The following is a 26,000-nucleotide window of genomic DNA, read 5'->3' on the forward strand; positions in this document are numbered from 1 at the left end:
TTCAATGGTAAAAAATAACTTTCTTTTGATTTTGATTTTTAATATTAATAGAATTTTGTCTTTTATAATTACGTGACAACAAATCATGTTTTTGGATGCTATAAGGTGATGTGGTTAGAAAATTTTTTTTACTAACTTAATAAGAAAAATGCTTTTCAATAACAATAATAATAATATTATTATTATAAAAGACATAATAGTTTTACTTGGTAAGATTTTAAATCTTATTGATGGTCATTTTGCCCATATTAGGAATTAAACACTAAATACCTCTAGATTTTAATGAATAAAATGGAGTAAAAAATATAAATATAAATAAATAATTTATTAAGAAAAATATTTTATTTTCCTAAACTAAAATTTAATCATTTATTAATTTAAAAATATCTTAAAACACCCTTCATATTGTGTAGAATTTGATTAAAAAAATGTATTATGAAAAAATTATTGAAAATTCTAGAAAAGAAAATGAGTAACTTAAAAAAGTTCTTAAATAATTGTTGATATATTTAAAATTGCATGTTAATAATAGAATAACTAAACTTGTCTAAACGGGTTATGTAGGTTGGCGCCTAGAATCCAAACCCAACCTGTCTAATAATTGTGTTAGACGGATTGACACTATTATGACCCAAACCCATTAACTTTGTGTTGTTTTCGAGTCGGATTCTCGGGTTGTATTAAGATTGCCACCCTAATTTATTTCTTAATCAAATTGTGCGACATAGACACCGTTCGTATCTATAGAAATGGGACACCGTATGCGATCTTAACTCTAAAAAGTTTACACACCAACTTTTGCTAAGAGCATCTTGACACCAAAGAATTACCATATATCTTGGGTTGCTTTTAATAAAAGTTGGTTTGGCAATAGAAGCTCTTTCTCTTTACTTTCTTTTTTTTTTTTTCTAATAATCTCTAACCTCCTACTTGCCCTTCAATAGGGCAATTCACTTGTTCATCTTCTTTACCCGTGTTCTTTTTTTTATACAATGATCAATTTTGTTCATGTTCTATTTGGCACCAATCTCAAGGATTTAGGCTTCATGAAGATGTGGCAATCTAAATTTTTTGTTTTCTTTTTTTATTTATGATGGGGTTTCTGGACCCATAGGCCTAACTAGTAGAGGCGAGGCAATTGGCCTCTTAGAACAACATATCTCGTCCAAAATCCCTTAGGTACATGCAAGACCTCACACAGACCCAGAAAGCAAGGATAAATCCTAGTCGATTGCTAACAAGGGGGTTTGAACTCAAGACCAACTCCTTTGGGAAGGAATGCCTTGGGCATTGCGCCCAATGCTCATTGGTTGCTTTTTAAGTAGTTTCACGACGCAATTTTGCAAAGACAAGTGTAATGAGTCTTTGATAATATATTTTTCATGCAAATATATTTCCTTACTACCTTTGAATTTTTTTAAGAGATGACCAATCGGAAGGTGATGAGATTCACTTCTAAGTAGGAGGGAGAGATATAGGTAAAGACTTAACTTTTTTTTGTGAGCATGTTTGAGGAAGACAAATAAGGAGAACGAAGTACAATCTTCATTTAAAAAAAAAAAAACCTTTTTTGGAGTACACTTGTGTAAATGGTGCGGAAATATATCTTATATCTTAATTTATTTTGTCTTCTATTGCACTTTAAGCTAATCTTATTTGATGGGTAGGGCATTAGTACTATAAGGTAGTTAATAGATGTGATGCATGACAAGAAGGAAAAATACAAAGTTTTGCAATAACAATTAATATATTTAATAAAAGAAATTGTTTAGGGTTAGGTTTAAGGTTCTAAAATGGCTAAAACTAGGATAGAAGTAAAACATAGGTTATGAGGAGATTTTGGCTGGGTTTAGAGGGGTATAAGGTCCAAAGAGATTGGTTTGGCTAGTGCAAATTAAAGGGTGGTGTATTTTCCATGCCAGCAAAGTATGATACTATAAGAAATAGAAAATAAAGAAAAAATGAGGAGAAGATGAGACAAGAAAAAAAAAACCTTTAATTGAGATCGAGAAATAGTTAAAGGTATGTTCACATCAATGATTTCAATGGTTTCGCACCATTAGAGAATTCTCATAAGGAAAAACCATTAACTTTTCTTCTTTAATATTCCTTCATTGATTTGAAAATAACAAATTACATGTATTTATAGTGCCCTACTCCAATTTATTAAGTCCTACAATGGCCTAATTATTAAAATAGAAAATTTTAAAAAAATTAAAATTCCTGTGTAGGATTCTAAATAAAAATCTAACTAAATTGGAAAATTAAAACATACCCCCAACTTAAAATGTGGACCATTTGATAAGGATTTCAGAAAAAATCAAAATACAACCCCAAAATAGATAGTACTAAAGAATCCTGATCAATATGGACTCGTGACAAAGAGACTCCTAATCAATATGGATTCCTAACAAATATGGGCCATGGGTCTCATGTCCCCCTCAGGATTGGATCAAATCAGACCTAAAATCCGACGTGCTATGATCTGATAGCTTGAGATTTCAATCAAAGATTTGTATTTTGATAATAACCAAATCCAATAAGGATATGATTTGATAGCTTATCAGACCAGTCTTGGATCAACTACTGTGCATAGTCACAAAGTCGAAGTACGGGTTTAAATCGACAAGGGAAAACTTCAGGAGAAATGTTGAAAATGGGATAAAACAATAAAAATAAAAGATAAAAATATATATATTATAAGTTATGAAAAAAATATATATATCCAATGAAAATCCATAAAATCATGTTGTTATTATCAAATCTCATGTTTTTACATTTATGAATCACCAAATTCTATTATGTATCAAATCCCACATGAAACATTGAAAAAACAAGAAAGTGTTTAATTTTTTTCATGTGAAAAAAATGAAACATTGAAAAAACAAGAAAGTGTTTAATTTTTTTCATGTGAAAAAAATGAAACATTGAAAAAACAAGACATGTGAAAAAAATGAAAACATTGGCGTTTTTTTAATCACAAATGAAAATGTCATGTTTTTTAATCCTTAGAGATTCTAGATGTGTTTTTTTTCTTCAAAAAATCGCCATTTGTTGTTACTATGCTATTGTGTGTAAATTACAATATATATTTTGTTTACATATATGAAGTTTATTCACCTCTTAAGTATCAAATATTATTTGATCAAATTCATTTCTATTCCGATTGCTATAGGATTGAATTTGGGTCCTAATATTGAGGTTCTTTCTTCTGCAAAGAAACCCTTTCTATGCTCTCAATTTCTATTAGAACACTTAAATATAGATCTTCTAGGATCTTTTAATTTCCAAATTAAGAAAAATCTGTGTTTGTTGACTCTCTATCTTCTTTCTTGAAAACTCTCTAGAGTTGCTTCTTCTCCAAGGATTATTACTTAACAAGATTTCTTCTTCTTCTTCTCTCTCTCTCTCCACTGATTTGGGTTTGAAGGGGTCGATGATGAAAAAATAACGGCTAACGCCACACCTAGACATTTGCCTAATTATATGATTGGTGTATTATAGGAAAAAAATTAGAGTCGTGATAATATGACTCACCAGGTGGCACCTGAATGACTCCATGACATGGACAAGTTCGGGAACTGTAGATTTGTACGCCTTGGGATACACGATTACACTTCCCCATAAAAAAGTGTATCCCAAGGCTTACAAATCTACGATTCTTGAACTTGTCCACGTCATGGAGTCATTTGAGTATGGCACGTACCTGGCAAGTCATATTATTAGGACTCAAAAAAATTAATTTGGCAAAGATATACCTTTCCTTTTCAAGAAGGGGGGAGCACAAAACAAGGATACTAACGCACTATCTAGTTTTGAGATATAGCCAACCCTTTTAAACTTGAGGGTAATCTTGACATATCCATTTGTGTTTGGTTTATATTTAAGATAAACCCTTTTAAAAAAAAATCTTTTATATACTAATAACATAGCCCATTTGACCAAGTCTAACGTCAGAGACTAATAGCAAATTACTGAGAAACCTTTGTCTTTTATCAAAAAAATTAAATTAAATTTATCACCAAAAAATCGCTTTAGATAGTAGCTCCATTGCAATAGATCCCGAATCATAGATCAAAATTAGTTTATCCAGGAAGCAAATATGGTGGTTGCAAGGATCTAGTAGAAATGATTTATGATGGGAGGTTCCTAATATTTCAATTGATGGTATCCAGATGTAGGGAACAAATGAAATGAAAGAAATGGGTCTCCTAAGTTCTATAACAAGGCTTCGGCCCCGACAAAAAAAATGAAACCTAAGCCATCTCAAAGTGGTTGCTAAATCAATTTGAGGCAGATGCTGGTTCTATCGTACAATTCTTCTTAAGTTCCATTCCATTTTTTCAGAACCTATCATCTCAAACTCTTGGTTTATTTAGCTTAGTCTTTCAAAGTAAAAAATCTTTATTTATTTTATTTTTATTAGTTTATTTTTTCATTCCTATTTCTCACTTGAAATCTCAATACTGAATGGATATTGATAGAGTTGCCTTATCTTCAACCTCTACGTTGAAGAAGAAGATTTTAGGAGAAAAGTAAAGACAGTACGTTTTAAGAAAACTATGTTACTAAGGGCATGTTTGATTGCAAGAAAAATATTTATTTGGCAAATGATTTACCCAGCAAATAATGAATAGGCAAATCCTTTTCAAGTGTTTAAATACATCATGGAAGATCACGTCAAAAATTTAATTTAGATTTTTTTTTTTTTTTGCGGGGGGGGGGGGGGGGGAGGAGAGGGGAATAAGTCTAGCTTTATTTACTTGGTAAGATTTCAAATCATACAAAGGGTTCTTGAGCTTACCTTGTGGCATCCAAAAACATAATCTAATGTGATAGGGATGTAGAGGAAAAAATAATATGAACTTTAAGAGGTAATTTTTCACCGTTAAATTTTCATTTTAAATTAGGGAGTTCAATAGCCGTTGTCCATTTTCAAAACATTGGATCAAGTCCAAGAATGTATACAGAATTTATTATTTTTGGGTCTGAGTTTTTTCCATCAAAGCTAGATGACTGTGGTGTTGGATTATCAATTTAGTAATACATTTGAGTTCAATGATCCTTTGTAAGATTTGAAACCTTACTTAGTAAAGAAAGTCCTTCACTTAAAAAAAAAAAAAATAGAAGGTAGAATGTGAGGGGCACATGTATCAAAGTGTGTGTGTGTGTGTTTTTTTTTTTTTTGTTTGAAGATTATAAAATTAAAAAGGCATATAGTTGTAGTTTTGAAATCTACCTACCGTGATTATAGGTTGAGTGTTGAGATTTTATTGCATTTTGACCAAAATGACCTTGATTATGTTAACTTTATATGTTGAAGTGAGGGCATGCATAAAATCTACATTTTAGTGCTGTTGCAAATTATTTTTTTAGGGGGGGAGGGTAAAAAAATGATTTTCCTCCTCAACCAACAAATCTTGTGCGTGTGGAACATGGATTTCCCCAACTTTTCAATTTGTTTTGCACTTAAACACCAGCAAATCTAGGAAATTATTTTCCTTGGAGTTTTCTGTGCAATCAAACATTCCCTAATATATTATTGTAAGTTCAATCCACACGAACAATATGTCTTGCCTTTATTGTAATTTATGTGTTTTAGTAGTGAGTAGAGCTTGTTGGAATCCACTTTTAAGCGAGTTATAGGTCTCATGAATCCCGAGGGGTTGGCTCAATGGCAATTTCGGACCGATTAACAGTTAATGCTCGTAGGTCGTGAGTTTAATACGCAGTATGAGCATTAGTTCCTCAAGGGCCACCCGTGGGGCACACCCTCACTTATTCGGTGTGTGTGATGTGCAGGCGTTACACTTGCCTCGGGACTAGTCCTTGGACAAGACCACGGTCTATGGATTGGGCAAAAGCCTAGATACTAGTCTGGTCCGTTGTCTACAGGGACACGAATTATATATAATAAAAAAAGAAGTTACAGGTCTCATTTTTTTCAACTCAAGGCATGATCCACTACTATCAAAGAGGGTATGAGACCTAAATCACTAATCATCAATAATCACTTAGATGATCGAGAAGTTAAAACCTGAATTAGGCTTTTTCCAATTTTTTTCAATGCAAAGTTTGAATCCGAAATCAAGGAATGGTCTTGCAGGTAAAAAATGTGAAGAAACAAAACAACAAAGAGGACAAAATCACACAAAAGCATAAGGATTTATGTGGTTTGACAATGTGCTTACGTCACATATCAGATCAAGAATAATCATTATTTTCTCTTAAGTTTTACAATCTTAGAAATCTCTATTCATAAAATTGAGAGTGGCTAAAACCTGTTTATCTCCCAAAAATAGAAAGTCCTTAAGAAAATATTACACAATTATCCTTTCATAATTCTAGACCCTTGGAATTCTGCATAGCGCCAACAGAATACAAAATGTTAATACAACAAAAAATTAATCTTTGCCCTAACCTTAGGTAAATTTTAGTAGGACAAGGGCTATGGTTAAACATGTACACGTGAACAAATTGTCAACTAGGCTGGGATCATGTTTATATCATGGGCAAGCACAAGTAGGGTCACATGTGGACTTTGGTTGAATGATCCATTCATTTTAGATACAAAATAGAGTCAAACTAGCCTTACTAAGTCTCATCCACCATAAAAAGACTTCAAGATTCGTAAAATAAGTCCTCGAGATTTGTTACCAATCTCGAGGTCTTTTGACGTGGATAAGGCTTAGCAAGACCGTTTTCCTCACTATCTTAATAAGGAAAGGATTTCTCTACAAAATATTACATTAATATTTTATTATTTTATTATTTTATTTCCTATTTTCTTCTACAGATTCATTGATTATTTATAATCTTTGAAAATCTTTGGATAATATCGACGAACAAATCTGATTGTGCCATGTATCACAATTAGGTGGGGGTTTCCGCCGAAAACCTAACCCCCAATTTATTTTAATTAGAAATATTTTTTCTGTTAATTGACAGCCTAGATTTTGCCACATGGCATCTACAATCTGATGAAACATTTGTTGGGTCTACTAGTCTATAAAAGAGGGCCCCATCGTCCCAATTCCTCCATGAAAGCAACCAGAGAACTTCTACTGTTGTATTCGCTATTTTCATTTTCTTTAGATACTTCTTATTACTTCATTCACCAATCAAGGGTTGTAAATCGTTTTCAATTCAATCGGAGAGGTTTTGGGTGTTGGCTTCTTCTGGTTGCAAAGGTCGTTGAATCTTAAGGTTAGACATGCAACATACAACTTAGTCTACTGTTATGCTAATCAATAACTCAAATCTCCTCCTCTGTTTTTGATTTACAGATCCTGAAAGTACTGCTAGTCGATTTGATGTACGTTGGATCTGATAAGAGGAGAAACCTACATACTGCTTGTAAGATCATCTTTTTAATTCTATTAATAGATCTATCCATTTGAGTTTCTATCTCCTATGATCGTACACACAGGTGATTTTCTAATGATAATCAAGGATTTTTGGCAAAAGGTTGAAGGTGAGTGTATTTCAATCTCTTTTGTTTCCTTCTCATTCAAAGATTACAACTAAATGATATGCCATTAATTTGAAAATCTAGAAATATCTCGAATATACAACCAAATCCAGAGGGGTATGTTAAAATTACTTGCATGATAAGGACTTTTCTAACCTCGAACACTGTTTGATGCATAACATTAGACATATGATTGAGATAGGAGGAAAAACACAAATTTCCTAAAGATCAATACACATTTTTACAAGGATTCATTTTATTTGGGAATTTCTAGGGCATAGCCTCCCATCTCACCCATTGGTTTGATGATCAAGAACCTCAAGTTTGGTTTGAGGGTAATAGTGACCTTTTTCATGTGAAAATGCTAACCTCGAACAATGTTTAATGCATAACATTAGACATGCGATCGAGATGAGAGGAAAAACATAAATTTCCTAAAGATTAATACGCATTTTTACAGGATCCATTTTATTTGGGAATCTCTAGGGTATAGCCACCCATCTCACCCATTGGTTTGATGATCAAGAGCCTCAAGCTTGGTTTAACGGTAATAGTGACCTTTTTCATGTTAATAACCCTAATTAATGGATGCTTCATAGGAATCTAAGTCCCCCCTCCCTCCCTCTCCCTGCTTTTTATTTTTTTTCTTTAGCTTTAGCTTTTCCATAAAGTAGGTAAGCTTAAGCATCAACAATAAGTGAACCTTCTTTTGAAGCTGAATGGTGGCCTACCTTAAAGTTAGTGAATATTGTATTTTTGATAATTTCTATTCTTTCTTCAACATATACATATTTTCTAACCTCAAACTGGGTTTGATGCATAACATCAAACAAGCATTTGAAATGGAAAGAAAAATAAAGACTTATTTCATTTAGAAACCCTAGGGAACATCCTTTAAACTCAATAATTCACTCAATCGAAAGCCTCAAAGGTGATTTCGTCTGAGACCAAGTATTTTGCCCCCTTTTTTAAAATTAAAAATGCTAACCTCAAAAAACTTTTCATAATCTTCATGAAACCGATGGTTTAGATTGTTACACTTAGACTCGGTTTAGATGGTTAGACTTAGATTTCCTTTTTAAGGATTCTCAAAACAAATAGATCTCTACTTAAGAAAAAGGGGAGGAGGAACAACTTTGGAACCAAAGGAAAGAGATCAAGTTCTATTTGACAGTCAGATTATACGAGTAAAGATGAAGTTGTTGAGAGTGGGCCTAGATGCCGTAGGCTAAATAAATCACAGCCACCACCACAATCATTACTATCCATGAACATTAATCGTTACTTGTCTTGTGTGCGTTTGCTTGGCCCACCGTCTATGATTCTCATCTCTCTCCACATTCAAATTTGTTGGGTCCATCTCTCTCTATCTATCTCTCTCCACACACAAACTTGTTGGGTCCATTGTGCTCGATTAATTATTCACACCTCTCGGGTATCTGGGTTAACTGTGCTTGATTCCTTTCCCTCTCTCTCTCTCTCTCTCACACACACACACACACACACACACACACACACACACACAAACTTGTTGGTCCACTGTGCTTGATTCTTCTCATCTTTCTCTAGATTCAGGGTTATCTGTGTTTGATTCCTTACCCCCCATCCCTCCCTTCTCCCCCATCTCTCTCTCTCTCTCTCTCTCTCTCTCACACACACACACAAACTTGTTGGTCCACTGTGCTTGATTCTTCTCATCTCTCTCTAGATTCAGGGTTAGCTTATGTTTGATTCTTTACCCCCCCCCTCTCTCCCCACACCCACCCACACACACAGCTCTCTCTCTCTCTCTCTCTCCCCACAGAGAAACATTAACGAGTATTGAAGCTCAATGTACTGATTGATCATGCAGTAATATCTCATAGCTTTAGTGGTGCTTCTTTAGTTTCCAAATTTGATCCCATCCTCTTCAAGATGACGTCGACATAGTTCACAATAGTTTTAATTACCATTCTTCGTCCAAATCTGAACCATTAAATTTTCATACATCTTAACAGTTAATCTCCACCGTGCAATCCATAAAGTTTCAAGTGAACTACTGACCATATATTGTACTTTTGCCTACTTCCTGATGCTATAAAACTGTTCTTTATATTTATAAGTATCTGATATCGTAACCTGCTAGTGGTTAGATATATTGGTTACATTTTTTATACAAAGCAATTAAAATAGGAAAATTTTAAACATCTACTTCTTTGACTAGATTTAATAATTTAAATATGCTTTAAAAAGCTTCATTAAACTGTATTTACTAATATATTTATTCCTCTTTCACAAAGTGAAAAAAAAAAATAGTTTTAGTTTTACCCATTTTTATTTATTTTATTTTATTTTATAACGAAAAAATAAAACAAGTTTCGAAATAATATATACTGCATTGTACCCTCGGAAAATGATACTATCTAGGTCTGTTAGTGGATCGGATTGAACCTGAGATCCAAAAGTTTACAATCCGGATCAAAGATTTGGATTATGATAAGACCCAATCCAACAAAGATCTGATTTGATGAACATCTATTAATTTTGAGTTGGTCATAATCCAATCTCTCTAACAACAGTATCAAGGATTTGAATCCCTCCTCGCTCTCTTAGTTGTTCTTTCTATCTTAAGAGGTGACTACATTTCTTGAGGGAATGGCCTCTTTCATTGATTGCTGGATCATTTTTCTGATCCGAATCTAATAAGGTTTCTATGATGTTTAATAATCCAAACCTGGTCCATTGGCAATTATAATACTGTCAGCTCCATGGACGGTCATCCTAAGATTTGGATCATGGGATTAACCTAAAGATTAGTGATCCTAAACTTGATGACTATCCTAGGGTGAGGATCTTAGGATGACGGCAGCTGACGACAATACTTCCCTTGTTATCATCGCCCATGGTTAATTTGGTGTTTGGTAGAAGCATGATAGAACCAGGCACATTACGTCTAACTGTAATGTGCCTGACGATATCACTTCTGATTTTCAGTGGTACTATAAGATATTTTGATTAAAACTAGACCATCACTAAAAGAGGGAATACGGAAGGTCAAAAAGAGTCTCAAGTGTACCAGCCTCCTTAGTTGTGGGCCCCACGTGTAAAAGTTAAAGCTACTCCGAGATTTTCCATTTGAATCTCGAAAACTATCCAATGGTCTACGATTGGTGTAATTTCTAATTAAGTAAGTTTATGAGAATTAGGTTTAGGGTAAGGGTTAGGGTTTCTTAATTTGTTCGCAAAATATTAGGGTTTTATAATGGGTGGTGAAGAGGGCAGCACCGAAAACATGGGACATGTTGCAGCTCTCCCATTCGTTCTCTCATACTTTATGTCTCTTTCCATCTCTCACTCTTACACACAATGACGTGGCATTATTTGAATCCTGTACTCCAGTAAGTTGAATAGCTAATGAACATCGGATTTGTTATGATGCCATGTAATAGAGATATCTTTTGGGTTTACTTAATTATAAATGTTTGGCTCGCCTTTTTTTTTATTATCATATACATCAAAGTTATTCTGATTGAAAATTTTGAATAATTGGATTAGAGAATTTGTTAATCCTAGGCTTTTAAGTAGGCTCACTATAAAAAAAAAAGATAGAATCAAATTCTATGATATTAATTGATCAGGATGATTTTTGGTGTCTAGGCCGTTAGAGAGTGGAATTGGTACTTAATATTCTTATATTATATAAGTGGAACTGATAGATTATGCCACGTGTATTAGAAAAATTTATATAGTGGGATAAGTAACCTACTACCTACGTACGATATCACCACTGCGCATGACATGGCATGTCGAGTTTAAAGCTTCGCTACGGACAGATAAAATTAATATACTCTCTCTCTCTTATATCGAAGCCTCCAAAACCCTAAAAAGCTAGGGTTTCGCTCGATTTCGCACTCGAATTTCTCTCAACCAGCAACGAATCTTCTCTGTTAAGTAATATGTAGAGTTTCTATGTGGAATGATCTATCTTCTGATATATTTTCCTACAGAGGCCGTGGTGGTTTCAAGTCGATCAGCTGCGAGAGATCATTTCGCTTAAGATTCAGCTGAGATAAGGTGATTTGTTCTCTCAAATCTTCTGTTTGATCATCAATGATGGATAGTCTGTACATCTTAGTAAGCTCGATTTGATATCTAGCTCCGTATTTTATCCGATTTTGCAGTTTGTTTTAATACAATTGATGTAGAGTTCATGTGTGAGCTTTGATTTTGCTTTGGATTTAATTTTCCTCGAAGAATTGAAGGCTGTTTTACGGATGTTTTGGAATTTTATTGTCTTCTTTGGTTTTCACTCTCATTTATATTAGAATTAGGGTTGATCCGGTCTTTCACATACTGTTGCTCCGTAAGAAGATTTCGGAGATGTAGGAAGAGATGTAAAGTGCAAGTTTATCGAGGTGGTTTTACCTATTTCGGAAAAAATGTATTTTGGATCTGTATAAGTTTTGTACTGTTGACAAAGTTGCATACCTGTTTGCCAAGAAACCCTGGCTTTTGAACTACGATGCATGATTTTATGATGAAATTTGAAGATCGAAGAAGCTCTCTTTGAGCTTTTTTGTCTACTCTATCATAGATCAAGGTAAGTGGAAACATGTTTGTTTTTTTTATCATCAGAAGTCCTATCATTTACAAAAAAAGAAAAACCTAGATTTTTTTTTTTTTTTTTTAATTTCTTAATTGTTTCTGTGTGTGTGTGTGTGTGTGTGTTTTGAAAGGTTTAATTGTGTTATTCTATCATGAAATCTGCATGTCTTTAAGAAAGGGATTAGCTGTATGGTTGACTATATCGTATTGATTGTTGTAATGGTGTTAGATCATGAAGTAATTTGTGATGTCTTATTGGGTTCAACTACCTGGTCGATTACATTATTCTTGTTGTTTTAACTGTGTTATTTAACTTTTTTACTGCTAATAAAGCAATGTAATCGGTTTGCATAAAAACTTTACGTTCCGCTTTTGGACTATGATGTATGATTTTATGACATAATTTGAATTTCAAGGAAGCCCACCTTGAGCTAGTTTGTCTATTCTATAATATATCAAGATAAGCGGAAACATCTTGTTTTTACTATTGAAGTTCTATTATTTACAAATGGACCCTAAAATGTGTTTCTTTATTCTTAATTATGTTAATTTATGATATGAATTTCAATTCATGAAGAAATGGATCAACTATATAGTGGATCGTATTGTGTTTGCCATTATAATTGTGTTAAGTTATGTAATTTCTGATGTCTAGAGTGTGTTCAACTACATGGTTAATTGTATTATTATTGTTGTTGTTTTAACTGTGCTAATAACTTTTGTACTGTTAATGAAGTTGTGCAGTCTTTGCTAATTAAATACCATATACTGTTCCGCTTTTGGATTATGATGCGTGATTTTATGACATAATTTGAACTGATAAGAAGCTTAACCTCTCTTAGTTGAGCTTGTTTGTCTATTCTCTTATAGATAAAGAGAAGTGAAAACATTTGTTTTTACCATTAAAAATTCTGTCATGTACAAATGGACCCCAAAATGTGCTTTTGGGGGTCTTAATTGTGTTACTTGATGATACAAATTAAACTACAAGTCTTGAAGAAAGGGGTCAACTGTATGGTGGATTGAATTGTGTTTGTTGTCAAAATTGCGTTAAGTTGTGATGTAATTTGCGATGTTTAAATTGGGTTCAACCACTTGGCTGATTATATTGTTACTGTTGTTTTAACTGGGTTATTTAATAATGTCATTTGGAATTATAGGAAAGTGGGTTTGGCTACATGATTGATTGTGTTCGTTTGTTGTCCTAACTGCATTAGATTTTAAGTTAACCTGCTTATTATGAATATGCTAAAGTTAATGAAAATGGGTTCAGCACTTCATCTACATGGTTGATTAATTGATTTTATTATGTTTGTTTTTAAACTGCATTTTCCTTGACATATTGTCCAATTAGTAGAAGCGGGTTTAATTGCTAGTATACTGTATTTAATCATGAAAATAATAAAAAGATAATATCTCTTTGTATTTTCATTGTTCACCAACATGCTTCTAGTCAGATTTCAACTTGTTACTTTATGATGTAACATGCTATTTCTGTTTTCTAGGTAAATGATTGATTCTGTTGCAAATCATGAGAACAAACATTAATTTCAGACTTCAATCATGACCAAGTGACTTCCTTTGGAACTTCTTGGTGCTTTTGAACGTTTGTTGATTCACCTTCCCATTAATCATATCTCTCAGTACATGATTGATTCTATAACCCCTCTTTGATGTATGTGTATAGGAAGTGCTATCATTTTGGCCTGCAGTATAATTCTGTTAGCTTTTTAAGATGGATGAGTCTCTTGTTGGGGACGATAAATGTGTCAGAAATGAGTTGACTCCTGCGTCCAAGTCTACAACCAGTATGGAGTTTGGCAACGCTAGTGAGAAGCTAGAGGTTGGAAAGTGTGACCACTTCTCAATCCGGTGAGCCTCACTAACTTAACATGTAGTAACTGTATGATGATTATATATCCCTCCTTTATAATATTGGTCTAGGAATAAACATAAACTCACTAACTGCTTATAGATAAATGAAAAGGCTTCAATAATGGAGTGAGCTAATGTGCTATGCTAATTTAGTTGTTACGCCATACAAGCTAAGCAAGTGGCTTAGTGAATTGAGACAAGCAACCTTTGTATTGTTTTAACTTACAAATAAAAACTTTCATGGTTCACAAATTATGATTCTGGATTCTTTTCAGCTTCTTTCAACATTTCGTTTTTTATTTTTATAGTTGTGCTTTTCATGACGACACTGAGGATCTGAGATGAATTTCCCAGACAACATTTGTGCTGCTTGTTCTCGTCTCTTCTTTTTATGACTTACAATTTTTTTCTTTTTGATTGGTAAGAAATCAATGATATTAGAAAGGGCCAGAAGGCCAATATTATACAAGGAAGGAGGGTTATCAGAGAGAGATGCACAAAAGTCCAAAGGAAAAGAAGAGTAAAATAAAATACTAATACTAAATAAACAAAAACTCAAAGGAGAAGGACCAATCAAGGGGGTTATCTAACAATGGCTAACCAATTGAAAAAAAAATCCTCAAAGTGAATGCCTCTGAAATCACCAGAAATAGAGAACCAATTTAAGACCACCACTTTGAGATTCTCTTCCTTATTCTTGTGCATTCGTCTATTTTGCTCCTTCCAAATGGTCTAAGATGTCCAGAAGGGAGCCATCTCCATAAAAAATTGCCTTTCAAAGGGAAGGCTGTCCACCTCTTAATAGGTCCAAGATGCACATAAAAGACATCCAATAAATCCCAAACGGATGAAATAACTTTGCACCAAATTACAAGTATTATCATCTCCAGACATTTATTGATTGAATTTCTTTGTTCCTAGAGTGGGTGTAGATGAAAGGAGAATTGAGATAAAGAAGGAAATAACCATACCAAACGGCTTTCCACAATCTCACTGTAAAGAAAAGATGAACTGGTTATATCACTTGTCCAATACGTGGTCCAGTTTTACCCAAACATTTAGATGGAACTTTTTTTTTTTGGCTTTCTTTTATCTAGGAAGTTAAATATATTCAACAAGCCTAAACAATTGCACACCATGGTTCTGACCAAGGGGAAGGCACATGTTTGTTTGATTTCCTGTAGTACATAATAGACTGCAGTATATGACAAGTAGTTTTCGTAATTAGTTGTCTCTATTATGACTGCAGAGGATATGTTGCTGACGTTCGCAAAAAAGATATAAAGATTTGTTGGCCATTTCTTACAGTCAATTGCCCTATGGACTTGGAAGAACAAGCAGATGTGCTTCCTCCATTACACGTTCCTGAATTCAGATGGTGGAATTGCCAATCCTGTCTGAAGAGGAATGATGCTATAGGTGAAGCCAAAGAAACTGCAGAGATTGTTAATCATGACAATAATGGAATTACAACTAGTATTAATGCTTGTTCTCATGGGAATTTGGTCATGTCATCTCAAAAAGATGCACCAGAGTTGCTTACTGGTATTCAACATTCATCTAAAGAGTGCATTGCTACTGTTAATGACAACGGTGATGAACATGAGCCTTCGTTGCATGGTGAAAAGAAAGATAAGGAAGCTGCACCTGTGTGCGCAATCAGAGATGGTATATAATTGTTCAATCTTCTAGTAGTCTTTCAATATCATACTGAAGGAACTGAATTATGATTCATATCTTTGTTTCTGTAGATATAATTACATTTGAAGGCCGTGAAAATGGTGCAGAAGAGACTGTCAATCCAGCAATTTATGGAACAATTCCATGCCTGACAGCAGAAAGAGTTACAAATGAGGCAGAAAAGATAAATATCAATTCCAACATAGATAAGCACGGGTTCAACTCATCTGGCTGTGAAACTGCCATTGCTTCTAAGTCTGTTTCTCGTGGAAAGCATGTGATTGAGGATCTAAATGTTGTCCCGGGCAATACAAGCAAACATCATTCCATGGAGTTAGATAAGAGTGATGGTGAATCCTTTGGAACGGATGAGAACATTGTCAGAAATAATGTTCAGGATGAACATTGCACAAGTGAGGATGATAATTCCAGTGAAACATCGAGTTGGGGAGAACCAAGAAAGCAGCGGCTGCGGTCGATATCTGACATCTTAAGAAGCGATGCTCTGGGCACGTCTGATCGAGATGCAAAAACTGATCACAACAAGCTAGAATCTGCTCATTATAAAGCAGCACGAGATGCATCCACCGAGATAGATCTAAATACTGCTCCCAAAAGACGGGTGACTTTCAAAGAAAATGATAAAAATGTTAAATTGGCTAAGAAGAGGAGAACAAAGATGCCCCAAGATGTAGATGAGACACCTCTGCAGATAATTTTCCCAAAGGATGTGTCTGAAACAGCTGGGATCTCTAAGGGAGATGCAGAAACTAGAGATACTGATACTGCAATTGTTCATTCTGAATCAGCTGCAGATGCATCTGTTCAAATAGTTTTACATCCTGGTCCCAAGAGTTTTTTGACGGAATGTCAAAATGATAGACAGTTAACATTGGCTAAGAAGAAAAAAGTGAGGCCTCAATTTGAAGTTGAGGAGTCTACCTTGATGCCTTGGCAAGAAGGTACATCTAGAGAACTTCAGATTTTAAGTAGAGATGTAGATCTCAATCGCAGTGGTGATGAAATTATTCCTTATAAAGCAGCACGAGATGCATTCACTGGAAGCAGTTTGCATCCTGATCCCAAAAGTTATTTGGCTGCTGAAAGTAATGGTGGAAAATTAATTTTGGGTAAGAATAAAAGTGTGACTAATCAGTTTGAGGATGGGCAATCTTCCTTGATGCCTTTGCATGAGGGCATGGCTGAAAAAGACCAGATTATGAGGAGACATAAGGGCTCTTCAACCATTCCTTCAGAAAATACATTCAATGGGAGAGGTGTGCAGCATCACGCAGCTACCAAAGCTATTATGTATAAGAACCAAAAAGGTGTGCGCCGTGTTGAAGGCAGAGTTAACTTGTACCATCTTGAAAATGGAGAGTCTTCTTTTGTTAGCCGACCAGAGGTATGGGCTTTTCTTCAGCTGCTTCTAACATCGTGCAATATATTTCTCTTAGAATTCTTGTTTCAAAAATATTTTATATGTGCTTGGATTGTTAATTTATTTTCCATCTTCAATTATTGTTCCTCTAGAACGACTATCATGTTATGACTTGAGTGCCCGTCTGTAAAATCCAAGCATATGAATAGCATCCATTATACTTGAATTATGATTTAGAACTTTTATATTTGAGGTCTACCAATTACTTAGATATCTAATTTCCCTTTTCAGTGTTATCATCAAAATATTTAACCTTCTTGGCATTGAAAAAGTACATATATGTAGCTAGAGCAAATTTTCAATAATTCTGAAACCTTCAAAACTGAACTATATCGAACAGATGAGTTGTTTTTTTTTGCTTCTTCATTCTGACTTAAATGTCACAAGGATCATCCATACCTATCGTTGTGTTAGTCTGACAACAAATTATTGGTTTTTTGCTGGAGTTGGTTTCTTTTGGAGAGAGAACATAGGCACTGTCATTTTCATGGTTAAATTATCTAATTTAGTATAATATTCTCACTGATAAAAAAAAAGTATAATATTCTCCAACTGCACTTAATGAAGCATGGGAATTGTCAGTCATCCTATTGTATGTTTCTGCCTTGCCACACACGCACTCCACATGGAAACTTTTGAAGATTTCCAGCCATCTTCTCATCTATGAACCAAGTATGGCAACTATCCATTGAAATCCTCAATTTTGACTCTTATTTTAATTGTATCATTATACGTTGGCTTCCAGATCTGATTTTGGTTACAATTGGAACAATTACTTCATTGATTATGTCATGCGTGCTCTTTCTGAAGTGATATGTAGTGTTAATGTGGGTAGTTTATATTGATCAATTAGTATGTCTTAATGATATCTTCATATATGTACAGTCGTATATGTCCATACAAGTACATATCCATGTGAAGTGTAATCTCTCTCTCTCTCTCTCTCACACACACACATCTTTTTCTCTACGATTTTCGTTCAATCAACTGCTTGTGCGAATGTATCTTGAGGATGTATTGATGTAATATACTTATTTCAGGCTTCCTCTGGTACATGCAATTATGAGAATCCCAATATTCAAGCAAATCCAGAAGTTTTGAGGAATGGGAGTAATAAGAGAGACAAGACAACTGCTGAACTGGCTGCTTTCGACGACATCCCCATGGACATCGTCGAACTAATGGCAAAAAATCAGCACGAAAGGCGTCTCTTCAATGCTGAAAGTACTACTGAGAACAGTTACTGCTTGCCAGGATCAGCTGAGAAAGTTAAGGATCCTGATCCGATGAATTCTACAGATGTCTTTGGTAGTGAGACGCTGAGATTTCTCCACAAGCAGAATTCTCGTCCCCCGAAATCTAAGTCCCAAAGCAAAGGAACGGGTATGCATACAGGCAAAAGAGTGGTATCTACTGAACAGAAACCAAATGGCTACCCTGATCATGTCAATAGAATATACAACCAAGTTGATTTCAGTAGAAACCTACCTGAACAATCTCAGCTATCAATGGGGTTTGCCTCATTTCGACCGAGTTGGGAGAAGCCAACAAGTGGTGCTCAGTTTCCTGATACTGGTTCCAGCATAAACTATGGTAATCTAAGTTCCAATTGGAATGGCAGTATGGTAGGGGGCAGTTTGGAGTCCTCTGAAGCATATCAGGTAGCTCAGAAAGTTCCACAAATGACACTGAATCGCAAGTCTTTTGGTTTCGGCAGTCCTCAAAGGTTTTCTGCTGAATCAAGTGAGAGGAATACAGTTCCTCAATGTCTGGAACTATTTCCCCTCGGGAACACTCATGAAGATCATAGTCCAAAATCTGTGAATCCCAATGATATCCACCTTGAAAATCAGAGAAGGAGATTGGACTCAGATAAAGGAAAAAGGGATCAACCAGAATATCCATTTTCTTGGAGGGAGAGAACAGATTATCAATCAAAAACGATGGGGCCATTGGACTTATATAGCAATGAAGCCATACCAGCCTTGCATTTGCTGAGACTGATGGATGCGGGTGTGTCCTCGGGTACACCTGCTAAGCAGCCCGCCTTTCCCTGTGATCATCACAAGTTGTCTGGTTTGGAGGTTAGACAATCCAATAACAGTGAGTTCTTGATACACCGACCTTCAACCAATAGCTTCAATGAAAATCATCGACCGAGGAAATTTGGGGAACATTTTCCTTCTGCTCCAATGGTAAACATGGTTGGTTCTTCACTTCAGAAGGATGACAATCACACAAGGGCCAATGGGGGTGTACGTATCTTTTCTACTAATTTGCTTCCTATTTCTCCCAAATCTCAAGTGAGAGAAAAGAAACAGAGCATGAAGCCGCCCACCCAACGTAAAGGCTTGAGATCTCACAGGTCTGTCTCCAGAGATGGTAGTGCAGGTAAACATCACCAGTTCCATGATCTGCAGAATGGGATTTTCTCTGCTTCAAATTCTATGCCATTTCCTATACAATCTCGAGCAATGCAAGGTTCAAGCCCACGTACTGAACTTGAGGTTAACAAGAAAGGTGGAACAGTTCTGCGTGAAGCAAGCAATTCTGGGACCGAGATCTGCGTATTGAACAGAAATCCTGCAGATTTCAGTGTTCCAGAAGAAGGAAATGTGTACATGATTGGGTCTGGAGATTTTAAACGTGGAAAGAAGAAGGTGTCATCGAGGGATGGGTCTGGTCCGACTGATCGTGATGGGCATAAGCGGCAGAGGAAGTTGAAGCTCACAGCTATACAAGAACATGGACATAATTGAATTATGTGGAAGTTTTTTGGGGCACACCACACCGATAGTACTGCAGCGTGCCCTCTATTCTCGTTCATTGGTTGAGAAACGGCTTAGAACTTCATGGGTTCAACTTGTTAACAGTCTTAGAAACAATGCATTGGAACAGTGGTATGTATCACTCAGAACTCTGGGTGATGGAGGATTCTAAATATAAGAAGAAAGACTCCTATAGGATTTTATCGATTCTGGGTTTTCTTAGTTCAAGTACAACTTTTGAAGGGGTATTTCTGTTTTCATTTGCATTCAAAACTTGTGGAATAATGGATGCGATGTTGCCCCTGAAATTTGCTAGCTGGAAATAAGACTTTATTCAAATATGGCATTGCATAAATTGTGATTTTCCTTTAGAGGACATATAACTTATGTAAAAGTGGTAAATTTATGGTTGAAACTGATCTATCTTTGTCATCTATTACCATGGTCTTTCACTAGTTCATTTAGTACTCATACAATAATTTGCAAGGGCCAATGTGAAATGTCGCCGAATGCTATTTTGGTGATTGGCTCGCAAGGAAACTCAGAAGTCATTGTAGGCATGGAAAGAGGTTGTTTTACTGGGTTTGTTTCAATTAGTTTTCGAGATTCAAAGTTCAACAAAAGTTGGAGCAACAATGGAGGGCGTTTGGATTTTTTTTTTTTCTATGATTTATGAGCATCAGCGATGGTGATTCACTTAATGCTCTCAGATGGATTAGTAGCTTGGATCCAAGTCCACAGAAAGAACAAAAGAGAAGGTAAATCAGGGCATCGAGAGAACACAAGATGTTCCTAATTTTCGACGTTAAATTTAGCATTATGAAGTGATCGAGTCATACAGGGATGCATCTCAGGTAATTCACAATCTTCGACTTAGTTCAAAATCAATGATGAGAAAGGTATTAAATTTCGATTTCGGTGTCTATTTCATTCATACTGAAAATGGAAATATTTTGATTAATGTTAAAATTAATACAGTTTTTTGAAATGATGGAAATATTAAGAAAATTTCATTGAAATTGTGGGAAATGATCAAATAAGTATTAAGACACTTATCAAATACAATAAACAACCCATATATGGTGTGGAGATGAAGATCAACGATATTCTACCACGCATACAACAAATCTTTGATAGTCCGACATTGAAAAATAATAATATTCTATATGAAAATGAGAATATAATGTCACATAAATTATATACACCTTAACATGTAAAGCACTTAATTAAATACACAAATGATAAAGTATTTCACCCACACATTTTATATTTTTTATTCTTTAAATATATATGAATAAAGTAATAATGTATTATGTATGTGCTTAAAGCTTATATGAGTGTGCTAATATATTAAAATAAGATAAATAGATAACTACATAATTGTAATTCATCCATGCCAATGAATAAATATTATGTGCAATTTTTTATTAGTAAATATTATCATTATGTATAATTTAGTATTCTTTTCTGTACATAATTTATAATTTTTGTTATATTTAATAATATTTATGAATAATTTTTCAAAAAATGAATATTTCGTCTGAGATTTACCATACATCAAAATATCTATCTTTTATATCTAAAATTTGATTATTTCGATTGAAATTCACCATTCATCTAAATATTTCACAAAAATGAGTGATTTCCACCAATACATATATATATATATATATATAAAAAGAAAATGTCGATCAAATTTGTGTCGGACCTTGTAAAAATGAAAATATTTTGGTTTTTTTTTTTTTTTTTGGAAATATATTAAAATTTAATATTATGATGATATGCTAGTAATGCCTTTGAAAATTCAGCTTACGTCGAAAGTCACAACATCTCATGATATGCCAGAGCTGGTCCTGGATTAGATTAACCATGGTCCACACCAAATCCAAGCCGTGTCTGTCCTGCTTCCGATGTATGGCTTAGATATTCATGAGCAGCATTTGGATGATAATTCGGTCTTTAACAATCAGTTAACAGACATTGGATTCAAATCGCATCCCTTACAGAAAAAACAAAATGGTTTCTAAAGGTCTAAAAAGAAAAAAGAAAAAAACCAAGATAGGTTACCAAAACAGATCGATTTATAAAAAGAACAATGAAAAAGCTTGCAAAAACAAATCTAATTCCCTTATTTGGATATGTGATGAACCGTTGGCATCAGTCCTACAATTTTTCTCTATGGACTGAGGAGAAAGGAGGGTTCAAAGGGAAGAGGATTGTACCATGAGAGAACCAAGGACAAGGACATATTTCAAATAAGCAACACAGACCCCTCCCTCCCTCCCCCCTCGCGCCAACACCCTAAACCAAAAAACCCTTTAGGGGCTCTTCAGAAACACCTCAAAATGCCATCAGCCCTTCTCTGTGTCCCACAACTGCATTTTGGCATGCATTATGGGTGATACAACATGTCCAAACTCAGATAATTCAAGTTCAAGCGGGCCAAAAAGCCAGAACTATGTAACAGGGTGATGCTAGAGGCATCATGAGGCTTTATCAGGAGATAGTGTTTAGCGAAAGTCCGACACTTGTTCGATGGGAATCCAGAGCATGAACGTTAACTAAAATACCAACACTCATTAAGATAACTTCCATTTCTGATTTTACTTGGAAAGAAGGTACAAAATAGAGTCATTGTAGACCTCACTTGGTATACTGCAAATCATTTGCAAATGCAAAAAAATGTCCTGAAATACACTTTTACAGGTGCTTGGTAACTCTATGCAAAAACTTTGCTTGGACAAGAAATCACTGAAAATTTCCTACGGTGCAAAAATCAAACCAAGCCAGGAAATGATCTTCAGGAGACCTGGCCACCAAAAACAATGGAAACATTTGCAGTGCAAGTGCATTTCTTGCGTACCAAGATCTTTTGAGTGTCCAGGCTATTTAAGGTCACTTCAATCTTTTAAAATAATTAAAGAAAACTTCTGCAGGTGCCAACCAGCTTAGTTAATAAAGTCTTTGGATGATGATACCAGAGGCCTGGGTTCAAATCCCGCCAGTACCGAGTTACTCTGAACTCATTAAAAACAGGCTTACCGATAAAAATAAGTAAAGAAAACTGCTCGTCTGCATTGTTGAAACCCTCTTGAAAAACAATCTCAGCACACTCTGCCTACCAAGAAAGTACTAGGAAAGATATAATAAATAGAAGAACTCAAATAAAATTATGGTTGAAAATAATTTAAAGGCATTGATGTAAAGAACAAAGGGTATTTCAGATACAAAGTATAGATATTAAATATGTTGCGAGAACATAGCAGCTTGGTGTGAAATGGTTGATATAAGTATATATATCATCTATTACTGATAATGTGCTTATGAGAACCGAATAGAGAAGCCCGTACCACTGGTCGAGACATCTACACCATTACCCCTAAATTCCTCAAAATCTGAATCGGACCCCATGTCCTTGTAATCAATCCAGTCACCCGGGGATCTCTCATCCTGTTCACTGTTTGTGGAAGGAACCCTAAGTTCATTTATAGGGATTGGTAGAGGTCCGGCATTGAAGTAACTGTCATGGAGCAATTCCATTGCGGTAGCTCTACTTGATGGGTCATAACAAACAAGTCTCCGAATGAGACTGATTTCCTCAGATGAGCGATTAGGCAGGCAGGATTCCAAACCTAGTGGATTTTCTATCTTACCAAAGAAGATCTTTCCATAATCAGGAAGTTTCAAACAACCAGGCCAGGTTTTCTCATCCAAGTTGCCCAAGACATTGATGATCCTGCTGAGCTGATCAATATCTGATGTTCCAGGGAAGATAGGTTCTAAACTGAGAAGCTCAGCAAAAATGCAGCCTAGTGACCATAGATCAATCTCTTGTCCATAATCTGTGGATCCATAGAGTAACTCAGGGGCCTTGAACCAACGAGTTCCGACACATGATGTGAGGACACCACTTTCATCTTCAGGCTCCTCTCCCTCGTAAGAATAAGAGTTCTTGAAAGGATCATCTTCTATGTCACTTGTGGTGCATGTAGCAAGACAAGATGTGTCTCCATCATAAAAATTAGTCTCCTTATCAGTTTCATCCACTAATTCCTTAGCCTTGAAGTCATTAAATTCTTTCAAATCTTCTTCTTTACCTATAGTTCTTTGATCTTGGTTTTCAGCAACTTCTGCACGTGTATTGTCTGCTTCAGAAACAATTTCGGGATGTTGGAGTGGCCACATCTGATTTGGAGTATTTTCTTCATGTGAAAGATCATCCACCGAAACAAATCTAGGCTCCAAAAGGATCCTTGACTGGAAAAGCAACACAAATAACTTCACAAACTTCTAAACCTTGAAAATAATGTAAAACTGAAAGAAAGTGCTACACATTGTTAGATATAGCAAAATTTATGCAAAGATACAAATTACATCTCAATACACACAAGGAAACAATAACAACCATGTTAAAGATAATACTATAATAAGGTTATGCTCAAGACCAGGGACTACTGGGAAGCTTTAATAGCTTAAATGAGATCTTGTGAACCATATAATTACTTCTTGGAACTGTTATATCCTACCTTTTAGCTACTATAAAACCTCTAGCAATTTCAACAGTTTTACCATGTTAACTATTCGTTTCTTTTCATTAATGATCAATGGATGCGAGCATCACTGTCACATAATTCTTTTGAGTTTTTCCAAAATTTCAGAAAAACTCGCCAAATAAGGGACCAGCAAATTAATCGAATACCATTAATTTCAAGCTTCATTCTTCTTCTTCCGGTATCTTATTAAACATTCTTTTCTTTTTCATTTTCAAAATAAGAACCTTGATTTTTCCCTAAAAACCAATCGTCTTCAACGTCAGGTAACAACTTTACTTTTCAACCTTCAAATATCAAGACCAAGATACAATTTTTTTTCGGAGATTCACAATTATGGGTGTAGGAACCTCTCTGTTCAGAAATCAAAATATCTAGACAACAAAGCTTGGGCTTTTGAACATTCTATCATCCAAGGATACTTTAAGTGAGCATTCGAATAAATTCCCTAGTAATATATATATATATATATATATATTGCAAAATTTCATATTCTCCAAATTGAAATCTAATAAATAAATAAATAACAAAAAATTCTGCAATTAGGAGAAACAAAAAGAATACTGAGAGAATTGTGAAGTGCAGAGCATAAACCTGCCCAAAGTCTGCCAATTTGAGAACACCATCATCAGAAATCAACAGATTGGCGGGCTTGAGATCACGATGAACGATTGAATTCCGGTGACAAGCATCAACACCATGCAACATCTGAATCATCCATCTCTTGATCTCACCAACAGTGATTCCATTCTCCCAATTCTTCTTAGCTTCTCTAATCAAAGATGCGAGATCGGTCCTTAAGAATTCAAGGACAAGAACAGCATCTTCGTCTTCCCGCCAAAAGTACTCGTAGAGATTAACAATGTTTGGAGAATTTTGGAGGATTTGCAGAGATTCGATCTCTCTGAATGCGCTCTGGTAATCGTGAATCTCTTTGAGAGCTACTATGAGATTATCAGAGAGACGACGAGCCCTATAAACGTCAGAGTAAGCACCAGAACCGATTCGTTCGAGGATTTCGTAACGGTGAGTGATCTCTGTGCGACTGTAGATGCTCCAGCTTCGAGAGGGAGGATCCATGACGGAGATGGAGAAATCTATCTAGGGTTTTTTATTTGGAAGAACAAAAAACTTGGTAAAGATTATGGGTTTTTTTGGTTGCAGATTTTGGATAATTTAGGGTTTTTGCACTGTTTTCGGAATTTAACAGCATGACTCACAGTCACAGAGCAGTTTTGACTTTTGAAATAGACTATACGCACCTACTTTTTACCGAAATAACGGAAATGCCAGTGTACTAATTAACAAACCAATAATCTTCTTATTCTTCATCTTCGAGTGTAAAATTACTTTTAAGCTATTCAATCCATCATCTTCAACTTCTTAAGTTAGAGAATTATTGATTTTTAGTAAATATTGGAGACACCTCATGGATTCAAACTACAAACAAGTTTCCCCTGGCCTCAATCTTCTTAATATAGATTAATGTCAAAAGATTTAGAAAATCTCATTTTGAATCTCCATCCGTTTGTAAAATTTATAACTATCTTTTCAACCTTAATGTCCTATCTGTTTCAATTTTTGAACATCAAGCGAAGACTGGAATTTTGAGAATAAAAATCAAATACAAT

At 34.9% G+C, this 26,000-nt stretch overlaps 2 protein-coding genes across 5 annotated transcripts; one reads left to right on the plus strand and one right to left on the minus strand.

Annotated features, from left to right (window-relative positions):
• Positions 1-7,034: 7,034 nt before the first annotated feature.
• LOC147412074 (protein EMBRYONIC FLOWER 1-like) lies at positions 7,035-20,258 on the plus strand. 4 transcript variants are annotated; one of them, XM_086455860.1, is made up of 8 exons: positions 7,035-7,206; positions 7,287-7,356; positions 7,430-7,474; positions 11,458-11,524; positions 13,743-13,927; positions 15,180-15,598; positions 15,682-17,015; positions 18,092-20,258. In XM_086455860.1, exons 5-8 carry the CDS (start codon positions 13,791-13,793, stop codon positions 19,808-19,810), a joined length of 3,609 nt encoding a protein of 1,202 aa, XP_086311986.1. In that variant the 5' UTR covers positions 7,035-7,206; positions 7,287-7,356; positions 7,430-7,474; positions 11,458-11,524; positions 13,743-13,790; the 3' UTR covers positions 19,811-20,258. The 4 variants fall into 4 exon arrangements, with proteins under 4 accessions (XP_086311986.1, XP_086311969.1, XP_086311975.1 ...); XM_086455843.1 differs by having other exon boundaries at positions 7,287-7,474; XM_086455849.1 differs by lacking the exon at positions 7,430-7,474.
• Positions 20,259-22,989: 2,731 nt separating this feature from the next.
• On the minus strand, positions 22,990-25,582 carry CAK1AT (CDK-activating kinase 1AT). The gene is made up of 2 exons (XM_086455869.1): positions 24,964-25,582; positions 22,990-24,076 (listed from the first exon to the last, which is right to left on the minus strand). Exons 1-2 carry the CDS (start codon positions 25,447-25,449, stop codon positions 23,141-23,143), a joined length of 1,422 nt encoding a protein of 473 aa, XP_086311995.1. The 5' UTR covers positions 25,450-25,582; the 3' UTR covers positions 22,990-23,140.
• Positions 25,583-26,000: the final 418 nt, after the last annotated feature.

This window comes from Akebia trifoliata, chromosome 1, assembly GCF_017979445.1.
Source record: "Akebia trifoliata isolate Shusen 1 chromosome 1, ASM1797944v1, whole genome shotgun sequence".
NCBI lineage: Eukaryota > Viridiplantae > Streptophyta > Magnoliopsida > Ranunculales > Lardizabalaceae > Akebia > Akebia trifoliata.